The sequence below is a fragment of the Notolabrus celidotus genome, chromosome 1, assembly GCF_009762535.1.
Source record: "Notolabrus celidotus isolate fNotCel1 chromosome 1, fNotCel1.pri, whole genome shotgun sequence".
NCBI lineage: Eukaryota > Metazoa > Chordata > Actinopteri > Labriformes > Labridae > Notolabrus > Notolabrus celidotus.
This window is the reverse complement of record NC_048272.1, coordinates 38,224,990-38,245,388: the sequence shown is the minus strand read 5'-3', so window position 1 is coordinate 38,245,388 and position 20,399 is coordinate 38,224,990. Positions and strand designations below refer to the sequence as shown.

The 20,399-nt window shown below is 40.7% G+C and overlaps 1 protein-coding gene across 4 annotated transcripts; it reads left to right on the top strand.

Moving 5' to 3' along the window:
* The first annotated feature begins 935 nt into the window (after window positions 1–935).
* Window positions 936–18,873, top strand: bin2b (bridging integrator 2b). 4 transcript variants are annotated; one of them, XM_034684522.1, is made up of 13 exons: window positions 936–960; window positions 1,387–1,586; window positions 7,794–7,874; window positions 9,253–9,307; window positions 9,777–9,871; window positions 10,807–10,902; window positions 11,032–11,139; window positions 11,237–11,322; window positions 13,658–13,733; window positions 13,840–13,922; window positions 14,846–15,527; window positions 16,195–16,287; window positions 18,402–18,873. In XM_034684522.1, exons 2-13 carry the CDS (start codon window positions 1,485–1,487, stop codon window positions 18,513–18,515), a joined length of 1,671 nt encoding a protein of 556 aa, XP_034540413.1. In that variant the 5' UTR covers window positions 936–960; window positions 1,387–1,484; the 3' UTR covers window positions 18,516–18,873. The 4 variants fall into 4 exon arrangements, with proteins under 4 accessions (XP_034540413.1, XP_034540407.1, XP_034540421.1 ...); XM_034684516.1 differs by lacking the exon at window positions 936–960 and adding an exon at window positions 976–1,148; XM_034684530.1 differs by lacking the exon at window positions 936–960 and adding an exon at window positions 976–1,193 and having other exon boundaries at window positions 18,405–18,873.
* The last annotated feature ends 1,526 nt before the right edge of the window (window positions 18,874–20,399 follow it).

Genomic DNA, 20,399 nt, shown 5'->3' with positions numbered 1-20,399 from the left:
GCTTTCTCTCTATTCAACTATGGCATATTTTGTCTGGTCAGTGCTTTCAGTTGTGAATTTGGACAGGCATCTTCTTTTCAAGTCCATGAAGAATTACATTTTAAGGTTTATATGTCAACACTGTCATGTTTGTCTACACACAGGAGTATAACAACTTTGTGATGTATAACTGATAGTTGTTGAAGTAGATAGTGAGGACAGGGAGGGTAAATGCCTAAGTGCCTAAGTGCCTAAGTGCCTAAGTTTGGAACACAGACTGTATAATAAATGAAGGTAGCGTCCGTGAAGTCACCCATATGTTTCTGAACGCTGTTTTGAAGCTGATTGTCAGCGGGTGCCATATTGTAAATGCTGACCTCAACCTACCTTCTGTAAAACACCAAAATATTATCATAGTAAAACTAAAACACAAACAAACATGAAATGTATGCGCAGGAGGTGGGCAGAACGGCAGGACGGGATTTGATTGGTTTCATAATTTGGCTCCTGATGGCAGGGATTGGTTGGTGTTTTCCCCGGTTTACTCTGGCTTAAGATAGCAGCTTTTCTCACTCTTTTTTAAGAACACATTATGTATTGATTGCCATCAGGACATAAAGATCATTTTAACCAGTATAATAAAAAGTGTATAAATCTGACTAACAATCCCAGTTTAAAGTTTGGCCACCCCATTCTAAAAAGTCTGGACACGCCCCTGCTAGGGCAGTACGGAGAGTCATGAAGGCCTAATATATCCTAATCAGAAATAAAAAATCAAAGAGACATCTTCATCAATAACACTAAGATTCTATATCTTAGAACACGTTGACTAGATTTACCACATGAAGCCCTCCATGGTGCTTTCTTCTAATGTGAACTATAAAGCCTGAGCTTCTGAGGTACCTCTGAAGGCAGCATCACTGTGCTGATTTGCAGCTGTCATGCTGACGTCACGCCGCTGAATCAGGTACGCATCATCAGGTAAGCGCAATCAACCTCCAGATAGTTCAGGTGAGTGTTGTTGGCTGACTAACTTCCACCTGAAGCAGACCAGTTGTTTTGCAACAGTGTGCACGATGACACTGCAACAGATCAGAACACGCAGGAATAATTCTCAATAATTCCTTTTAACAAGTTTGTACACGAGTCGAGGAGCTGCGGGAGATGTGGTAAAGACTTCATTCCCAGCTGGGTCCGACCTGTGTGTGTGTGAGGTACTCTCTCTCTCTCTCTCTCTCTCTGTGTGTGTGTGTGTGTGTGTGTGTGTGTGTGTGTGTGTGTGTGTGTGTGTGAGTGAGTGAGTGAGTGTGAGAGGCTGTGTGTGTGTGTGTGTGTGGCTGTGTTTGTGTGTGTGTGTGTGTAGCGCTGCGTCTTGACTCTGGTGTTGTTGCTCCACCTCCACCGTAGTGGATTTAAGCGGCAGTTCAGCCTCGCAGGAGCGTTTCTCAAGAGGAAGCAGACGAGCTCGGGAGAAGTCACTGAGTGAGGAGAAACTGATATTGACGATGGCAGAGAATAAAGAGAATAAGATGGCCCCGAACCTCCAGGCTGGGGCTGGATTCCTCGCCAAACGGGTCCAGAAATCTCTGAACCGAGCTCAGGAGAAGGTGAGCAAGGAAAACCAACTTTCTAAACGTATTTGTTCTCTTTTACTTCAAACTGTACTAAAACCTCTGCCATCAGCTGGATACGCCACGACACACTTCTTAAAGCCCATAGTCACACTCAGCTATCGTTTTCCTTTAAAGTCCTTACTTCTGCTCAGAGTTATGGTCATGAAGTAAGTGCTTCTTTGAAAACTGAATGTGAAACTACAATATTTACAGCAAGCCTTCCATGCACTGAAAGGCAGCACATTCAGAGGAGCAGCTACATGAAGTTATTGATCACCCTGGTAGAATATAGGACATGTATGAGTGTTTAAATGGCAGCAGTGTTGTTAATGAAATATGTTACAGTCTGTGGTACACTCTCAGCTTTGTACAGAGTTCTTGCTGAGTCTCCAAAGCCTCTGAGTAAGAGGATAAAAGCATGTCAAGACCTCATTTCTGGACTGTATGTGAGAGCATGTGATACTGACCATGAAGGTAAAGGGCAGGCTCTTTACACAGACCACATAATGCAGAAGACTACACACGTCATGCTCCAGCCTCGTCTACTGCATGACATGTTGCATTGGTTAGATTTGAGGTATTGGCCCTTGGTTAGTAACCTGATGAGTAAAACATGAATAAAGCAGCAGAGTCCCCGCCTGAGCATGGTGGTGTTGTTCTGTATTGTGCAGCTGTGTGCGGACACAGAAGCTGTCACTTCCTGACTCTGCACTTCCTCTCGCTCTCGCTGGGACTTTCTCACTGCTGTGTTTGTGGTTAACTTGTTTGATTTTACTGCTCCACCTCAAAACTGCATCTATCAACGTTTGCATGTGCCGTAAGAAGCTGTCCAAGGCCTATTCTGGGCAGTCTGGGATTTCTTTAATGATGCACACTGGAGGACAGACGGGATAATCAGAGGGTTTGTTGCAGAAAGGTCACTTTATGTGGCATTCAGGCTCTCGAACAGCTGAGGCAGAGGACTGAGAAGGACACTGTAGCAGTCAGCCTGGTGTTTGAGTTCATAGAAACATGGAACTGCACATGGAGCATTATGAGACTTTAATATCTCTAGGCAGGTAAATCACTGAGGGAGAATTGTACCAATAAAAACCAGTGTGAGTATAAATCTGTAAATCGTGTAGACAGCAGATATGGTGTTAATTGATAGTGGATATCCTGGCCCAGACTTCCCTCTCTGTGCCCTGGTCTTTGTTTACAGTCCTCTCAGCAGCTTAAAAGCCAAAAATGTAGTTGGAGTTGAGAAACAACATCAAAGGCTTGATTCGTCTCATCTGCGTTTAAACGCTGATACGTGAACAGAGATCAATTAAAAACTGAAATATCGATTCTGGGGTTGTCCTTCACTGAGAGCTGAAAAAAAAACTACCCCCGAATAAGCTGCTCAGTACATTAGGCTTCATAATTTTCTAGCAAATGGGAGATGAGCTAACAGACACCGAATCACTTACTTCTATGTGATTTTTATAATTGTATCTGCCAAACAACTGAAATTGCCTTAGGGATTAATAAAGTACATTCTATTCTATTCTATTCTATTCTATTCTACACGGTTTGTCTTGATTAAAAACCACATGTTTATAATCGTTCTTAAATTGTGACCAGCATAGAAAATGAGCAGATAGCTGATATGGATAGATTCATTAGCCTTGCCAATTAAGTAAAACAAACCAAGAGTAGTTTACGGTGACCCTGATTCAAACAGCCCAATATATATATATATATATATATATATATATATATATATAATTTTTTTTAATTTTTTAATTTTTAATTTTCTTTTACAGCTTTAAAGCTCCTGTGAGGAGTTTTTGAGTGGTCATGAAATGGACTGAAATGAACAGTGATGCCTCTTTATGACCTAGAAAAGCAAACAAGATTGTTAGAAAAGGTATTGATCATTTCTGTTTTGTTATTTTAAAGCCTGATATCGCTGTGAGAGGGTAGGTGTCAGATGAGGTGATTGACAGCACGTCAAGAAAAAACCCTTTTCTGCATTAAATGTTCTTAATGAGTGAAATGAGTGAAATAGTTGACTGTTAGTTGAAAGCAGGAGGAGATAACATAATTTACACATGTACAGGACAAAATAAGCAAGATCACTTAGTCCACAGGGGGGCACCAAAGTCAACACAAACAAAGTTCCTTACAGGAGCTTTAACATAAAATAGGAGGAAAAAAAATTAAAGAATAAATAAAGGTGAAAAAATAATAATGATAAAAGTTTGATAAAAATATACATATACACAAACAGAAATATGTATATATACAAAAATATATAGACATACAAACATTCAAAATGTCCAAATTAAAACAAAGAAGAAAACAGCAAACCATATAAAAACATCATAAGTTAAGTTAAACCAAATTTTTAAAAATCAATAAAGAGCCCATGCTGCCACATCCTACCACACTACTTACATTCCACATTCATTTCACCTTGCTCTAATTTGGAATATCTGAAAACGTAGATCTTTGAACATATTCAAGAAAGGGGCCCCAGACCTTTACAAACTTATTGGACCTACCTAAGAGACAGAATCTAATTTTTTCTAGTTTAAGATAAAATAGTACATCACGAATCCAGTGTGTATGGGAGGGGGGTTGTAGGAGATTTCCACTTCACCAGGATCAATCTCCTTGCCAGAAGAGTTGTGAAGGTGATTACATTTTTTTGGGATGAAGTGAAAGATGGTAGAGAAACCGATATACCAAAAAGTGCAATAATAGGGTTAGGGTCACGTTTTCGGCCTAATATTTCTGAAAGAGTGAGCCCAAAATATATTTTACCAAACACAAAAACATTTCACAAAACACAGAAACATTTAAAAAAACAAATACATTTCACAGATCACAAAAAACATTTCAAGAAACCGGAAAAGGTAGGACCATGGTACTTGTTTGTGATTGGCTACACCCAAGTCTGTCCGGCATCATTCATTTATCATTTCCTGTTTACAGTGGATACATAGCAGAGCCAGTGTGACATTTCAAGCATTAACCAGGATGGAAGAGGAGCTTGAGCAATACTTCAACAAGGGACATACATATAGTTTGATCCAAAAAGGTGTCCAGGTCCCAGCAGCTCTGATGATATTGCCCCCCTAACGACATTCCATGAAGAATAACCGCCCTTCTCTGCAGTCCGAGGTCTTTTAAGCGTGATTTAAGGGTTCCAAAAGTTATGTGTATTTCATGATATGAGGAGAGCATTTCAAGAATCACACTATACAGTGGGGCAAAAAAGTATTTAGTTAGCCACTGATTTTGAAGTTCTCCCACTTAGAAAGATGAGAGAGGTCTGTAATTTTCATCAGAGGTACACTTCAACTATGAGAGACAAAATTAGGAAAAAAATCCAGGAAATCACATTGTAGGATTTTAAAAGAATTTATTTGTAAATTATGGTGGAAAATAAGTATTTGGTCAATAACAAAAGTTCAACTAAATACTTTGTAACATAACCTTTGTTGGCAATGACAGAGGTCAAACGTTTCCTGTAAGTCTTCACCAGGTCTGCACACACTGTAGCTGGTACTTTGGCCCATTCCTCCATGCAGATCTCCTCTAGAGCAGTGATGTTATGGGGCTGTCGCTGGGCAACACGGACTTTCAACTCCCTCCACAAATTTTCTATGGGGTTGAGGTCTGGAGACTGGCTAGGCCACTCCAGGACCTTGAAATGCTTTTTACGGAGCCCCTCCTTCGTTGCCCGAGTGGTGTGTTTGGGATCATTGTCATGCTGGAAGACCCAGCCACGTTCCATCTTCAATGCTCTCACTGATGGAAGGAGGTTTTGGCTTAAAATCTCACGATACATGGCCCCGTTCATTCTTCCCTTAACACGGATCAGTCGTCCTGTCCCCTTTGCAGAAAAACAGCCCCAAAGCATGAGGTTTCCACCCCCATGCTTCACAGTGTAGGTATGGTGTTCTTGGGATGCAACTCAGCATTCTTCTTCCTCCAAACACAACGAGTTGAGTTTTTACCAAAAAGTTCTATTTTGGTTTCATCTGACCACATGATATTCTCCCAATCCTCTTCTGGATCATCCATATGCTCTGTGGCAAACTTCAGACGGGCCTGGACATGTACTGGCTTAAGCAGGGGGACACGCCTGGCGCTGCAGGATTTGAGTACCTCTCTACTGATGGTAGCCTTTGTTACTTTGGTCCCAGCTCTCTGCAGGTCATTCATCAGGTCCCTCCGTGTAGTTATGGGATTTTTGCTCACCGTTCTCATCATCATCATTCTCTATCCCGTGGGGTCTATCATTTTGACCCCACGGGATGAGATCTTGTGTGGGGCCCCAGATCGAGGGAGATGATCAATGGTCTTGTATGTCTTCCATTTTCTTACAATTGCTCCCACAGATGATTTATTCACACCAACCTGCTTGCCTATGGTAGATTCACTCTTCCCAGCCTGGTGCAGGTCCACAATTTTCTTCCTGGTGTCCTTGGACAGCTCTTTGGTCTTGGCCATGGTTGAGTTTGGAGTCTGACTGTTTGAGGCTGAGGACAGGTGTCTTTTATACAGATAACCAGTTCAAACAGGTGCCATTAATACAGGTAACGAGTGGAGGACAGAAGAGCTTCTTAAAGAAGAAGTTACAGGTCTGTGAGAGCCAGAAATCTTGCTTGTTTGTGGGTGACCAAATACTTATATTCCACCATATTTTACAAATAAATTTTTCAAAAATCCTACAATGTGATTTCCTGGATTTTTTTCCTCATTTTGTCTCTCATAGTTGAAGTGTACCTCTGATGAGAATTACAGACCTCTCTCATCTTTCTAAGTGGGAGAACTTGCAAATTCAGTGGCTGACTAAATACTTTTTTGCCCCACTGTATGTATGTCCCTTGTTGAAGTATTACGCCGTAGTAGTTCACCACTTCCATTACACTGTAATCAATCAATCAATCAATCAATCAATCAATCAATCAATCAATCAATCTTTATTTATATAGCACCAAATCCCAACAAACGTTATCCTCAGACTCTTTCCAAACAGATCAGGTCTAGCCCGTACTCTTTGTTCTATTATTAACAAAGACCCAACATCAAGACAGGATAAGATCCAGTCCCATCTTACAGACAGGACTCAGTCTGATCTCATCTTAATCCACCATGAGCAGAGCACTTTACAGCACTTAGCAAGTTACAGTGGCAAGACAAACTTCCTTTAAGAGGCAGAAACCTCCAGCAGGACCAGACTCATGTTAGACACACATCTGCTGAGACTGTCTTGGGGTTGTTCAATTCTGGTACAAACATTATCCCCCAAATGCAGTATTGCTGCTGACAGTTGGCCTGAGAGTCTAACTGAAGTTTGTTCAAGTTTGTTTTGTTGGGAGCAAGTGGCAACCTCCAGACGTGAGAACTGAGGCCAATGCGGAAGTGCTAAAAACTGTAGTTCATCGAGTGTCCGCTTGAGGCTGGCTCAGGATGTACTGCAAACCACATACACACCAAATCAAAGAAGACGATCTTTACAGCAGAAATAAACATGTTTACAGCCTGGTTCAAAAAACAGTTTAGGTCTGGATAGCTCATTTCTCGATCAGCACAAACTGTATGGGTGGTGAATTTTTTTCTAACTCGGCAATTTAGAAGGTATTGAGATTACGAGTCTTCCAATGAGAGGCACAGCTGACTTGATTGACAGGCAGGAACACTAGAGCAGTTGGCTTTGAGGCTCAAAGCCCGCCTCTTCATATCACGATCGCTCGACAGTTATGTTGACTTCAACACATCCAATATGGCTGCCGCTTACAACTGACCTCAAATACTTCCATTATTTATACAGTCTATGGTTGGGAGTAGATGATGTAGTCTTGAGTGAGTGGCCTGAAACAGATGGAAAAAGGCTTAGATTTTTGAAGCTCCACTTCTCGTCACTTTTCCCCAAGACTTCTTTCATTTTCAACCTTTTGGTCTTCAGACTTCAGAAACCCTCAGGTTCAAGTGACAACACTTCATAGGGGATGTATTAGGATTTACATGGTTACTTCTGAAGACACAACCTGCTCTTTTTAATTGTATTATCTATTTTCTAAATGCTCGTACCTTCCCATACCTATGTACAGACTGCATGTGAATGAGTAAAATTTGCGGAGTTCTCCTTTAGATACAGTATAGTAGATGTGTCAGTAGTGAAGGCTGATGTTAACATTGAATCTTATTGTTGTCCTCTCTCAGGTTCTTCAAAAACTGGGCAAAACCATGGAGACCAAAGATGAGCAGTTTGAGCTCTGCTGCCAGAGCCTCAACAAACAACAGGTAAACAAACACTTCTCTTCTCTCCATGTGAAAGTGTGTCTCGAGTCCTTTTGTATTAGAGGTCATGGAGAGGTTTTCGCTTAAGAGTGTTGAAGTGGAACGTCTTGGTTAACCCACCATTTACCACAGATCCTCTGTTAAATGGAGCACAGTTTAATCTGCTGCTGCTGAGATGCCAGCCCACAAGTTCAGACAATCAGCTTGGCCTTGAAAACAGGAAATGCTTGGTGAATCTCTTTATCATTTGTTTATCCGTTTTGTATGAACACAGCTCTTCTCAAGCACTACCCTTCATACTGAAAGATGTTCAGAATGACATTTTTAAATCAAACTCAGAACCTACCTTTTTAGTCTCACTTTCAACTGAGTTTCATTCATTCTTATAACAGTTTTATTATTTAATTTATTATTTAGTTCAAATTTTAGTCACTTTAATTCTATTTTAGTTATTTAGTTATGTATTTATTTATTAAATTTTTTAAGTAAAGCATCTTATTTTCTTTTAATGGTTTAATATTTTAGTGTTTTATTATCACAGAAATGTATTTTATTTTGGTGAGTTTAATTACCTGTGTTGAGTTTTAACATCTTATTTTACCTCCAGTGTTTCCTCATTAATATATCATGAGAGCATTTCCTCAGTTCGTTCAGCAACTTCTTATTTATTTTTTTATTTATTCATTTTCATTTTTATTTGTATTATTAATATTGTTTCATATATTGTGTTCTTAACCTTAGGATTGTGGGGTGGGTTTGGAGTCGGCTGGGGTTGGGATTTTGATGGGGGGGTCTTTTTTTATATCAAATACTTAGTTTATTCTATTCTAAGTTGTTTTTATGTACAGCACTTTGTGTTACAATGTCATTGTATGAAAAGTGCTTTATAAATAAAGTCTGATTGATTGATGTTACTGTCACCCACATGTTTATGGATATCTCAGCTCTGAAAGCATATAAAGAACGTTTTTCTTTTGGGAAGATGTGACACAAGTTAGCAAAAGCCTAACTCAGGTTCATTCAGTGTTCAACAAAGAGCAGCACATTTTGGAGGGAAACCAAGGAAGAACAACAGGAAGCCACTACATGCTGACAAGACATGCTGCTTTCACTTCACCACAACCATCACCAACAGAAATGTTGTGATTGTAGGATGGTTAAAACCTGACATTCATGGACTCGGTTTAAGTGAATTGTTGTAACTTTGGGGCAAGAGCAGTTACTGTGCAAAACAAGCAGCCTGCAGTCGAGCATGAGCATAATGATTTGATCACTGAAGGGTGTTGAGGAAATGATGAAGCAATAAGTGCCTCAGATCAGATGAAGAAGTACTCACACTTAATGTCTCTGAATTTAACTTGTTGTTTTGTTCTGCACACAGATCGATGGAAGCAGGTTGTTTAAAGATGTCAAAGCTTACTATGCAGCAGTCAAAGGTAGGTGTTCAAAGCACAAACCATATATACAGACCCCCCAACAAGGTCTTTACATAAGGCTTCTCTTTGTTCTGCAGAGTTGGTGAATAAAAGGGAACTAACCTTTTTTCTATTCTTAGGTTCTGTACTGACTTTTGCAATTCTGTCTGCGTTGCCATGTTGGACAAGAGCAAATAAAGCCCCTCAATTTAACAGCAAACACTGCACTGCGTGTGTGACTCATGTGCAATAAGCCGTTATGTTTTTTGTGTGTCAGCTTTTGCTCCTGCATTGTAAGCTCCAGTCAGGAAACCAGTGTTGTTCTGACCTTCTCTGGGTGGGTGTAGCAACGCTTCTGCAAACCCTAAAAAAAAACACCACAACAATGCACTGTACTGCTGATGCTAAATGATAACTTGATTCTTTTGGAGTCATTATATTAAAAGCCTTTTTTTTTGTCCTCCCACAATTTCCTGCCTCCTTTCCACAGCCGTGCATGATACGTCCAAACGGCTGTCTCAGACGCTGCGAGACGTCTATGAACCGGACTGGAACGGAGTGGAGGGTCTGGCTGTCATCACAGAAGTATGTTCTTGATACATTTATGAGATTTTTCGCAACAAAACAGTTCTCAGTTAAATGAGCAGGTTTAACAACGCTGAATCTATCTCACCATGAAAACAGGGACAGAACTCAGAGCTGTAAATTATACATGCTTGTTAAAGCTGGGGTTGGTAGTCAGATTTAGATACACTTTTTGTTATATGGTTATAATGATCTTTCTGTCCCGATGGCAATCAATACATAATGTGTTCTTAAAAAAGAGCGAAAAAAGCTGCTATCTACAGCCGGAGTAAACCTGGGAAAACACCAACCAATCCCTGCCATCAGGAGCCAAATTATGAAACCAATCAAATCCCGTCCTGCCGTTCTGCCCGCCTGCAAAGCGTACATTTCATGTTTGTTTGTGTTTTTAACTTTCACTATGAGAATGTTTTGGTGTTTTCTTACCGCTGAGTGAGACATGAGTTGACGTAGTGCGGAACACAAACAATGTGCTGAGGACCGGTTTTTAATCAGTCACCATCATATGGTCACGAATCAGGGGCGCTTGTGCATGTGAGCGGGGGCGTCGTTTTGGAGGAGCTCCGAGGGGAGGAGGGGAGGGGTTAGACGGCGTCCTGATGAAATGCTACATTCAAATTCATGCTAGTTTTCCGTGACTACCAGATTTCCACATTAGCTTCCATGCATAAGTCCTCTTACCTAACGTGTTGAGAAATCGATCAGGTCGTGAAAGGCCGTGTAGCTTATATGCTTTCAGTTGCATTAGAGTAATGTACAGTTAGTGTGAGTGAGGCAAGTTTCATTTGTGCTACAGGATTCATATGCGTCCATGCTGAAACGGCGTTTGTGGCTTCATTAATGATGTCTAGCTTTAGGAATGTGATATTGTTGCATTAATGTGAAACCAAAACTGCATCTGTGGATTCATTACTGATGAACCATGTTTCTGTCAGAGTGAAGACTTACTCTGGAACGACTTCGAAGAGAAATTAAGTGACCAGATTGTCCGTACCATGGAGAACTATACGAGCCAGTTCCCGGAGGTCAAGGTAACCTGATGCTTCATGACTGAAATCAGTTCCTGTGTAACTTCACTAATACTAGAATAGCTGAACATCTTTAGTATATGTTACACACCCAGAGATAACAGTAGTCAAAGTGACTTCTTTGTGTTTCAGGAACGAGTAGCTAAACGTGGTCGCAAGCTGGTGGACTACGATTCAACTCGACACCACCTGGAAGCACTGCAGAGCGCCAAGAAGAAGGATGAAGCCAAAATAACAAAGGTAGCTTTGGTGTTGGAGTACACGGATGATAGTATTCATCATAGGAGTGGTTTCAACTTCATGTTTGAATAAACTACTTCTGAATTCACTTTTACAGGCAGAGGAAGAGTTCAACAAAGCCCAGACTGTCTTTGAAGAAATCAACAGTGAGCTGAGAGAGGAGCTGCCTGTCCTCTATCAGAGGTATGGGTTACCATTTTTAGCTGTGATGACACAGACTGAAAGTTTTTAATCATTGTGAGTGGGCAGGTGTCAGAAAGGACAATTCACATCAGGCTGAAGAAGAACGACTTCCTTTTCTCATTATCTACAGCTTAGTTTCTCAGTGAGTGATACACAAAAAAACAGTAAAGTGACACTTCATGTCAGAAACACAACCTTGACATGTACAGAACCTGCTAAGAATTGAGATGTACCACTCTGTGTCCACAGAGAGCGCCAAAACGGACACTAACAGTCTCTCACAGGGGCATTAAAAGGGTCATAACACTCAAAGTTTTTGAGGTTAAAGTACAAAAGCAGTCTAAAAATAAACAGGTTAAAGTGTAGGTGTTTTAAAGCTTATAAGACCCGCTCTGGATATTTGGATTATGATATCAGTTCAAGTCTCTTAACTCAGACACCACTCGGAACCTTTGGAGTAGATTTCAGTGGGAATACATGTGAAACCACCACCCCTAAGACTTGTTTACACTAAGAGTACTAATCAAGAAGACTTTATGACACTTTTTTTACTTTGCAGCTTATGGCATTGAGCTTTATGCCCAGGTCACCCAACTGTCCCTCAACATTTGTCTTGTCTCAGTGTCAGTAGTGTTGAAAGGCATGATTCTACATGCCCAAAGTAGCTCAAGGTTTGTTGATTTAATAATAATAATATAGTTTATTTATGTACCACCTTTCTAGAACAGGCGTCACAAAGTGCTTCACAATAACAGAATAGGAAACAACAAGCAAGAAATAGCAATAATCAATTTGAAAGGAGACAAAATACATAAACACAACAGACATAAAAACAGACAGGTCAATCAGAGGCTTGTCTAAACAAATGGGTTTTCAACTGCTTTTTAAAAATGACCACAGTATCCAGAGCTCTCAGTTCTGGTGGAATACTGTTCCAAAGTTGTGGAGCAACAACCTCAAAAGCACAGTCACAGTGTTTAATCTGGTGCGAGGGACAGCCAGCAAACCCTCAGAAGACCTCAGAGTCCTGCTGGACTTATACGGCTTCAGGAGTTCTCCAATATATGCTGGAGCTTGACCATGTATTGCTTTATAAACAGTCACAAGAGTTTTAACTGGATTCGGAACTTAATGGGGAGCCAATGTAAAGACGCAAGTATGGGTGTGTGATGGGACCTTCTGGATGATTTTGTGGGGAGCTTAGCTGCAGCGTTTTGGACCACTTGTAGGCGGTTCAAAGACGTGCTGCTGGGACAATTGAACAAAGAATCACAGTAGTCTAAACGAGATGAAACAAAAGCATGAACAATCATCTCAAGCTCAACTTTTGACACGATGGGCCTTGGTTTTGAAACATTTCTTAAATGGTGAAATGAAGAGCGAACTGGACCATTTACATGCTGGTCCAAACTCAAAGTCTGGCCCATTTGGACCCCAAGATTTTGCAGGGCAAACACTGAAAAACAGTATTAGTAATACCTTTTTGTATTAAATATTATTCTTAACTTTTTACTAGTTTGCCCAGAAAATCTCTCAGAAAACGGCATCGCTCCACTTTTTAAAACTCTGCACTGGTAACCTGTTTCTTTTAGAATTGATTTTAAAGTACTTAACAGCCTCGCTCCTCCACACATCACAGATCTCCTGTCATTTTATGTTCCACCACGATCACTGAGGTCCTCAAATGCTTCCCTTTTTAAATGTTCCTCATGTGTTCCTCACAAAGAGAGAGCTTTCTGTCTTTATGCCCCTAAACTTTGAACTCTCTGCCCATGGATATTAAAACAGCGAGCACCCTGAGTGTTTTTAAAAGTAAACTTAAGACTTACCCTTTTAATCTGGCTTTTAACTTCGATTTATTATTTTTAGCTCTTGACTGCATTATTATAATCATTGTTTTAGCAATATTTATTTATTTATTTATTTATTTATTTATCTATCTATTTATTTATTGTATTGATCAGATTTTTTTAGATTTAACTTATTTTTAACTTTTCTTTCTCACCCATTTTATTAATTTTCACTGTATTAATTTTTTATTATTTTTAAGTATTTTATTTATGATCACATCTTTTATAATTTCACCATGTCTGTTGTTTTCTGTCTGTTCTTTGTGAAGCACTTTGGGATGCATGAAAGGTGCTGAATAAATAAAGTTGAGTTGAGAACTGAATATATTCTGGAAGAAAGAAACTATCTCAGTGCTCAGATGTGTAGATGTGTATTCAGGACCTGTATGTTTTACAGGTTGGATTCAGGATATGACTTATTATTTATTCAGGATGATCATGTGAATGAACAGAAACACAAACTGAGAGCTGTGTTTGTTTTGTAGCCGTGTAGGTTGCTACGTGACGGTTTTCCAGAACATCTCAAACCTGCGGGATGTCTTCTATAAGGAAATGAGTGTGGTAAGATATGGCATGGCTCCTCTGGTTGCACAAAGTCTTTAAACTTATCTTTAAATCCTATGTGAAGTATTTCAATGGTGAGATGATGTAGTAATATGTGTTGCAGCTGAACCACGAGCTGTACGATGTGATGAAGAAACTGGAGAATCAACACTCAGGAAAAGCTTTCATCATCAAGGGTCTGAACAGGTATGGCAACATGTTGATTTCTATCTGTGATTAAGTGCTCTTAACGATACTTGTCTTGACTTGTAAGTGAATAACAAAGATACCTGAATGTTACCACTTCTGTTATGCTAGATCTGCAATAAAACAGCACTTTGTTTGACACTCACTCAATCAATCAACAATCAATCTTTATTTGTATAGCGCCAAATCACAACAAACGTTATCTCAAGGCGCTTTTACAAACAGAGCAGGTCTAGACCACTCTATGTCAAATTATGAACAGAGACCCAACGCAAAGACAGGACTCAGTCTTACCCCACCTTAATCCACCATGAGCGTTGCACCTCGCAGTATTTAGCTAGTTACAGTGGCGAGGACAAACTTCCTTTAACCTCGAGCAGAACCAGACTCATGTTAGACAGACATCTGCCTTGTCCGAGTTGGGTCTGGAAAGAGGGATAGAGGAGAATAAGAGAGCGAGGGAGAGGTGATAGTGATGAGACGAGTAGTAGTAGCTGTTGCCGCTGGAGTCCAGCATGTCCGTATCAGCTGGAGTCTGGAAGATCCACAGCAGGAGGACGTCTACGGCAGCTCAGAGGAATATACGAGACAAGGGAGCTCAGGGACTCCAGAAAGGTCTATGGTTAGTAACTTTAATGGGACAGGCAGAGTTAAAGTAAGTGTTGAGGGGGTTTGGGGGAAGGGAGGGAGATGGGATCCCAGTGTGTCAGTGCGCCAGTTCCCTCGGCAGTCTAAGCCTATAGCATCATAACTAAGAGCTGGTCCAAGCCTAAGCCAGCTCTAACTATAAGCTTTATCAAAAAGAAAAGTTTGAAGCCTACTCTTAAAAGTAGAGAGGGTGTCTGCCTCCCTGACCCTGACTGGTTCACACTGTGTTATGAAATGTTTCGTTTAAGTAACAAAAGCCTATTTTCTTCCAAAAGCACAACGAGCAAGTCAAAGAAGAGAAAATCCCTGGTCATCTCAAACCCCATCCCCTGCAATACAGCCTTCCCAACGGACCACGTCTCCCTCCATTCTTCCACTGAAAATGGAAAAGATGCCGTGCACTCTCCTACCACTGAGCGACCTCAGAGCACCTCTGAAGACACCAGCCAAGCAGAAGAAAGTAGCGTCTCATCCAAAGACGTCCACTCATCAGACTCTGATCTCAGCTCCAATGGGACCAACACGCCCAAGAGGCAGTCCGTGTGCGACAACGACGGCAGCGACAGGAGCACACGGAGTCAGAGCCCCAAAGAGCCGGAGGCAACAGCAGTGGAGACAGAAGCAGAGGCAGAAGCAGACCTCACTACAGACCAGTCAGACGACTCTGGGGTCGGAGTACCGAAGTCTGAAGCTGTAAGTCAAGAGGCATGCCTTCCCTCTGATTCTCCAGACAGTGAAGCGCCTCACAGTCCAGAGCAGGAGAGTGTGGCTGATCCACCATCAGAAGCAAAGCCAAAACCTGGACCAGTCCCTGCCCCACGTCGCTCATTCCGCTCTTCAAAGAGACACGTCACTTCACCCGCCGAGGAAGAGACAGAGGAGGCAACAGAGGATGAGGAGAAAGCCGGCTCAGGGGAAGACTGCAGCTCTGACAATCCTCCAGGATTCCTTTACAAGGTACCAAACTCAACGTTGAAAGACACTTCAGATGTTAAGTGTTACTGTCTAAGCCTCCATAGACTAAAGAAAACCAGCCAACTAAAACAACGAGGCAGAATCTGATCTCTCCCATGTCAAAACCTTGTTCCTACATAACCCAATGTAAACAAACCACAGACACTTGGATCTATATTAGCGTGGCAGATCCAGCTGACTCTGTGACAGCTGCATGTGTAATGTTAGAATGTAGCCTCAAGCCACCAGCCTCCACCAGAAACAAGAAGTGGGACACAGAGGCACAGTTTTACTCCTCACCACGTAGTTTCATTCCCTCTCAGCTGTGTGGTCTCTGGCCCTAACCGTCTGTGTCCATCAGATTTAGGTCCTTCTAGAGCCAAAGAGGCTAAATAAACATTATTATATCTGGTATCTGGCCTTGAGGATTAACTGGGTTCAAATTGTTGTGCATCTAAAAAATCCGTCTCTGAGATTACTGCTTCATCATCAATGCAGAGGAAACAAATAAAGTCCCTCTCTGGTTTCAAACACCACAACACAAAAATCCCACAAATCAAACCCTCAAACATGGATATTTACCATGTCGGGAAGCTTTTCTTCACTTAACTGTGTAGCCTGTGGTGGTGAGTTTAAAGCTTGCATTGATGTGACATATGTTTTACACCAGGGGGTGGCGTTAGAGAGCCATGAAGCGTCTGAAGATGGCCTGCTCCAGTTTGAACAGGGAGACTTCATCCTGGTCCTCGCTGACGACCAACAGGTTTGTGTGTTCTAATAAATCAGAGCTCACCAAAGAGATCACAACACTTTCCTGTAAACTCTACCTCTGTTTTCTCTTCCTCAGTTTCTTGATAGTGTATCATGTCTGGAGTTTCAGTTTAAGTCTTGTATGCCAGAGGTTCCAAAACTTTTCAGTTCGCGACCCCCAAAATATAGGTGCCAAAGACTCCGGACCCCCACTGTCCCTCAAAGTGATTTAATGTGGCTTCATTTAGCTGCAGAAAATTAGCCTACCTATATGAGCATGCCTGTGTTTCCAGTGCTGTTATGAATTAACCTGCTGCTACTGATGCTTTTTATGATTAACTGTTCCCTAACCCTAAACTTAGGAGTCAACCGGCAAAAAGAAAGGCAGAAAACTCATTACATTTTTTATTTTCAAGGTTTTATTTCAAGGTTTGCTACTATTTTTGTCAATATTCTCTACTATAATGTGTAAAATGTACTATTTTTAGATAACTTAAAAGAAAAAACATTTTGGAAGACATCTCATGACTCCCCATTTTTGTCTCCCGACCCACGCTTTGGGACTCCCTATTGTATGCTACCGGCTAGTTTGTCTTCATTTTCCTGATGAGGGAAACATAGGGTTTCACATGTAGATATTTCCACATCAAGGGTTGCAACCTTAATAAAATCATAAAGCTAAGGTTGTTATAAGATTTTCTCAAAAAACATTACAGTATCTAGAGTCGCTCCTTCATCTCAGATCAGTGAGCGGTAGACCAGAGACCTGCTTAATGTTAGTGTTTTAGTTTGTTGTAAAATAAGGAAAAGAAAGTGAATCTCTAAAAGCAATTTCTGGTAGTGGGTGTTTGTCAGATTATTGAATTTGAACTATTCAATCATCAAATTAAACATAAATCAAGCTGATTTTGTGTCCATAGTGGATACCCTGTATTAAATGTCTAATTCAATCAATCAATCTTTATTTATAAAGCTCCAAATCACAACAAATGTTATCCTCAGACTCTTTCCAAACAGAGCAGGTCTAGACCGTACTCTATGTTCTATCTTTAACAAAGACCCAACATCAAGACAGGATAAGATCCAGTCCCATCTTACAGACAGGACTCAGTCTGATCTCATCTTAATCCACCATGAGCAGAGCACTTTGCAGCATTTAGCAAGTTACAGTGGCAAGGACAAACTTCCTTTAACAGGCAGAAACCTCCAGCAGGACCAGACTCATGTTAGACACACATCTGCTGAGACCGTGTTGGAGAGAGGGATAGAGGGAGATGAAGAGAGAGAGAGATGATAGTGGGGAGACGGATTAATTGGAGTCATTCAGAACAGATCGGTATCAAACTACTAGTTTTTAAAAATGTGTTTAAAACATATGTTTGAATATTGATTATTAAATGACTGTTTGATATTCAAAGACTCAAGGACAATTCATGTCATTTTTAAAATTGTAATTTTTAGAATAGTTTGAAATATTTCAGTTTCTTTTAACAACTTAATATAACTTTGATTATATTACCAGTCAAAAGTTTGGAAACACCTTCTCATTGAAGCCTTTGTATTTATTTTAATTATTTGAAACACTGTAGATTAATACTGAAGATAGTAAACTACCATGTTGAAAATAACTAAAATAAATAAAAAACATTGAATGAGAAGGTGTCCAAACTTTTGACTGGCAGCGTATATATAAGATTAAGTTGAATGTTCAATCAAGAATTTTCTGTTTAATGTATTTTATTTATTATAAATCATTTAATTGAATTTGTATAAATTTAAACAGATCTAGTCCTTTGCCATGCTCCTATGTGCTGATCACCTGACAAACAATCATTGCAGTTTGTTCATGATCATGAGGTCATCCTCAGTAACAGGGTTTCCCCTCCTGCCTCAGCTCATCTCTCTGACCCTGAGAAACAGCTGCTCTCTGTAGCTTCATTATTGACTCTTAGGAAAAACTCTTTGCTGGAACTCTTCTGTGCTTATGACCGTCATATTCTCTGTTAGTTCCTGAGAAAACAGGAAATCACACCAAGAGTAAACTAACAGGCATTTCTAAGCTGTCTGATCAGAGGGTGGATTTGTTCCCCTAACGCCTCACATGTGTTTACTGTCTGTGTTCCTCAGCAGGACGGCCTGCTGAAGGGGATAAAGGAGGAGAACTGGAAGCAGCACAAGGACATAGAAAATCACTCTGGGATCTTCTCGGAAAAACTAATCGAGCCCGTTCAGACGGAGTGAGGCAATAGTCACTCCTCAGCCTGTAACACTCTCTCTCTCCATCAAGAGCTCGGTGACTCACACACATTCACACACACACCCACACACGGAGGGAGTGAACCCATATGTTTTAGGCGCAGAGGCTGTACAAACAGATGATGTGACTGACAAACACATGGTCACTCACATGCTAGGATGTTGCAACTTGTGGAACAAACGTGACTTTTAGAGCATTATGTAAGAGATGCTTGGATGGGTAAATGTAACAGTATTTTTCTCTTTTAAAATTTCAATGACTTGCTGTGAAACACTGTGAAAAAATCATTTTATACTGATGTTTTAATCTTTGGTAAATTTTCCAAATAAAGTTATAAAGAAATAAAAAGCTGATGTTGTTCTTTGGATGCAATTCTGCAGATTTCAAGACAGTAAGGATCAATACTTCAGATAAGAGTAGACACACAATAAATGTAATCTGCAGTTTGTAAATAAAGGAAACTGTTGCTGCAAAAACAGAAAAAAACAGCCCGAGCGTGAGAGAGGATGACGGTGTTTCACAAGAATGGAAAGAGAAAATACTGTCAAGACCTGGAAACCCAGATACAAGGAGTGATGGACTGTGGAGAGCTCATGGCAGAAAGGTCTGACCGGTATAAAAATCTACTGAGATGGGATTCACTTCCCTTTTGATTTGCAGTTCTTCTGTGCAGAGTGCAGAGATCAAATTTATAGCTCAGCAGATTATACAAACACAGACGAAGCTAGCTGGTAATGAGGTAAAAGAGGATACAGGTAACAGCAGCGGGTAAATCATGTGTTTTTATAACAGTGGCATTGATTTACTGATCGGGTTTCTGCCTGGGTTTGGTGTGGTTATGGTTAAGTCAAACAGCTGGGACTATCCACATTCTTTCACCCCACTGGGATCATTAAGATGCAATCCCCATAAATTTAAAGCCCTGAAACAACTCATGAAGTCTGAGAACAAGACTGAGAAGTGCACCACAGAACTAGCAGCCCTGTAGTGAGCTCTCTTCTCAGTCAGTATTCAGGGTTTTGGTTAGCACTGATGGTTTATTGTGAAAGAGACATGCATTCTTAGTACATCATTTTCTTTACAGGTTGTTTTCATTTTAATGCAACTTCAACTGAAGTTATACACCTATAACCAGAACTAAACCTTCAGCAACAAATTATGTGAAAGCTGAAATTGAAGTCAATTTAGTCCCTCTTTAATAAAGCTCAGCACAACCTCTTAGACTGTCTTAGACTGACTTTATGCTAAAGTAAAGCACACAGACAGTACTATGACTGCAAACAGGCTAAGATTTGTACATGCACATTACAATTAACAGTGATAAAACAGAACTCCTCCTTAAAAATCCACCTTATCCAAAGCTGACAGTTTCTCCCTAACCATAGACAGTTCAACAGTGTCCCCCTCCACTCTAGGTGTCATCCTCGACAGCTCACTTTCTTTCCACTCTCACATCAATAACATAATCCGGTGTGCATATTTCCATCTATGCAACATCAATTATCTCCGCCCCTCTCTCACCCCTCACACCACTGCTATCCTGGTCCACAGCCTCGTCACCTCCTGCATCGATTACTGTAACTCACTCCTCTTCAGTGCCCCACACAAATCCCTCCATAAGCTTCAACTGGTCCAGAACTCTGCAGCCCACATCATCACTAGAACCCCCTCCGTCCACCACATCACCCCGTCCTCCAGCAGCTTCACTGGCTCCCGGTCAAATTCAGAATCACCTTCAAAATCCTCCTGTACACATTCAAGGCCATCCACAACATCACATCAAAGTCATAAAAATAAAAAAACAATATCCTGAACTTCATGCATAACACAGTCTGGAAAAACACTCAAATCTTTTTTCAAGAAAAACT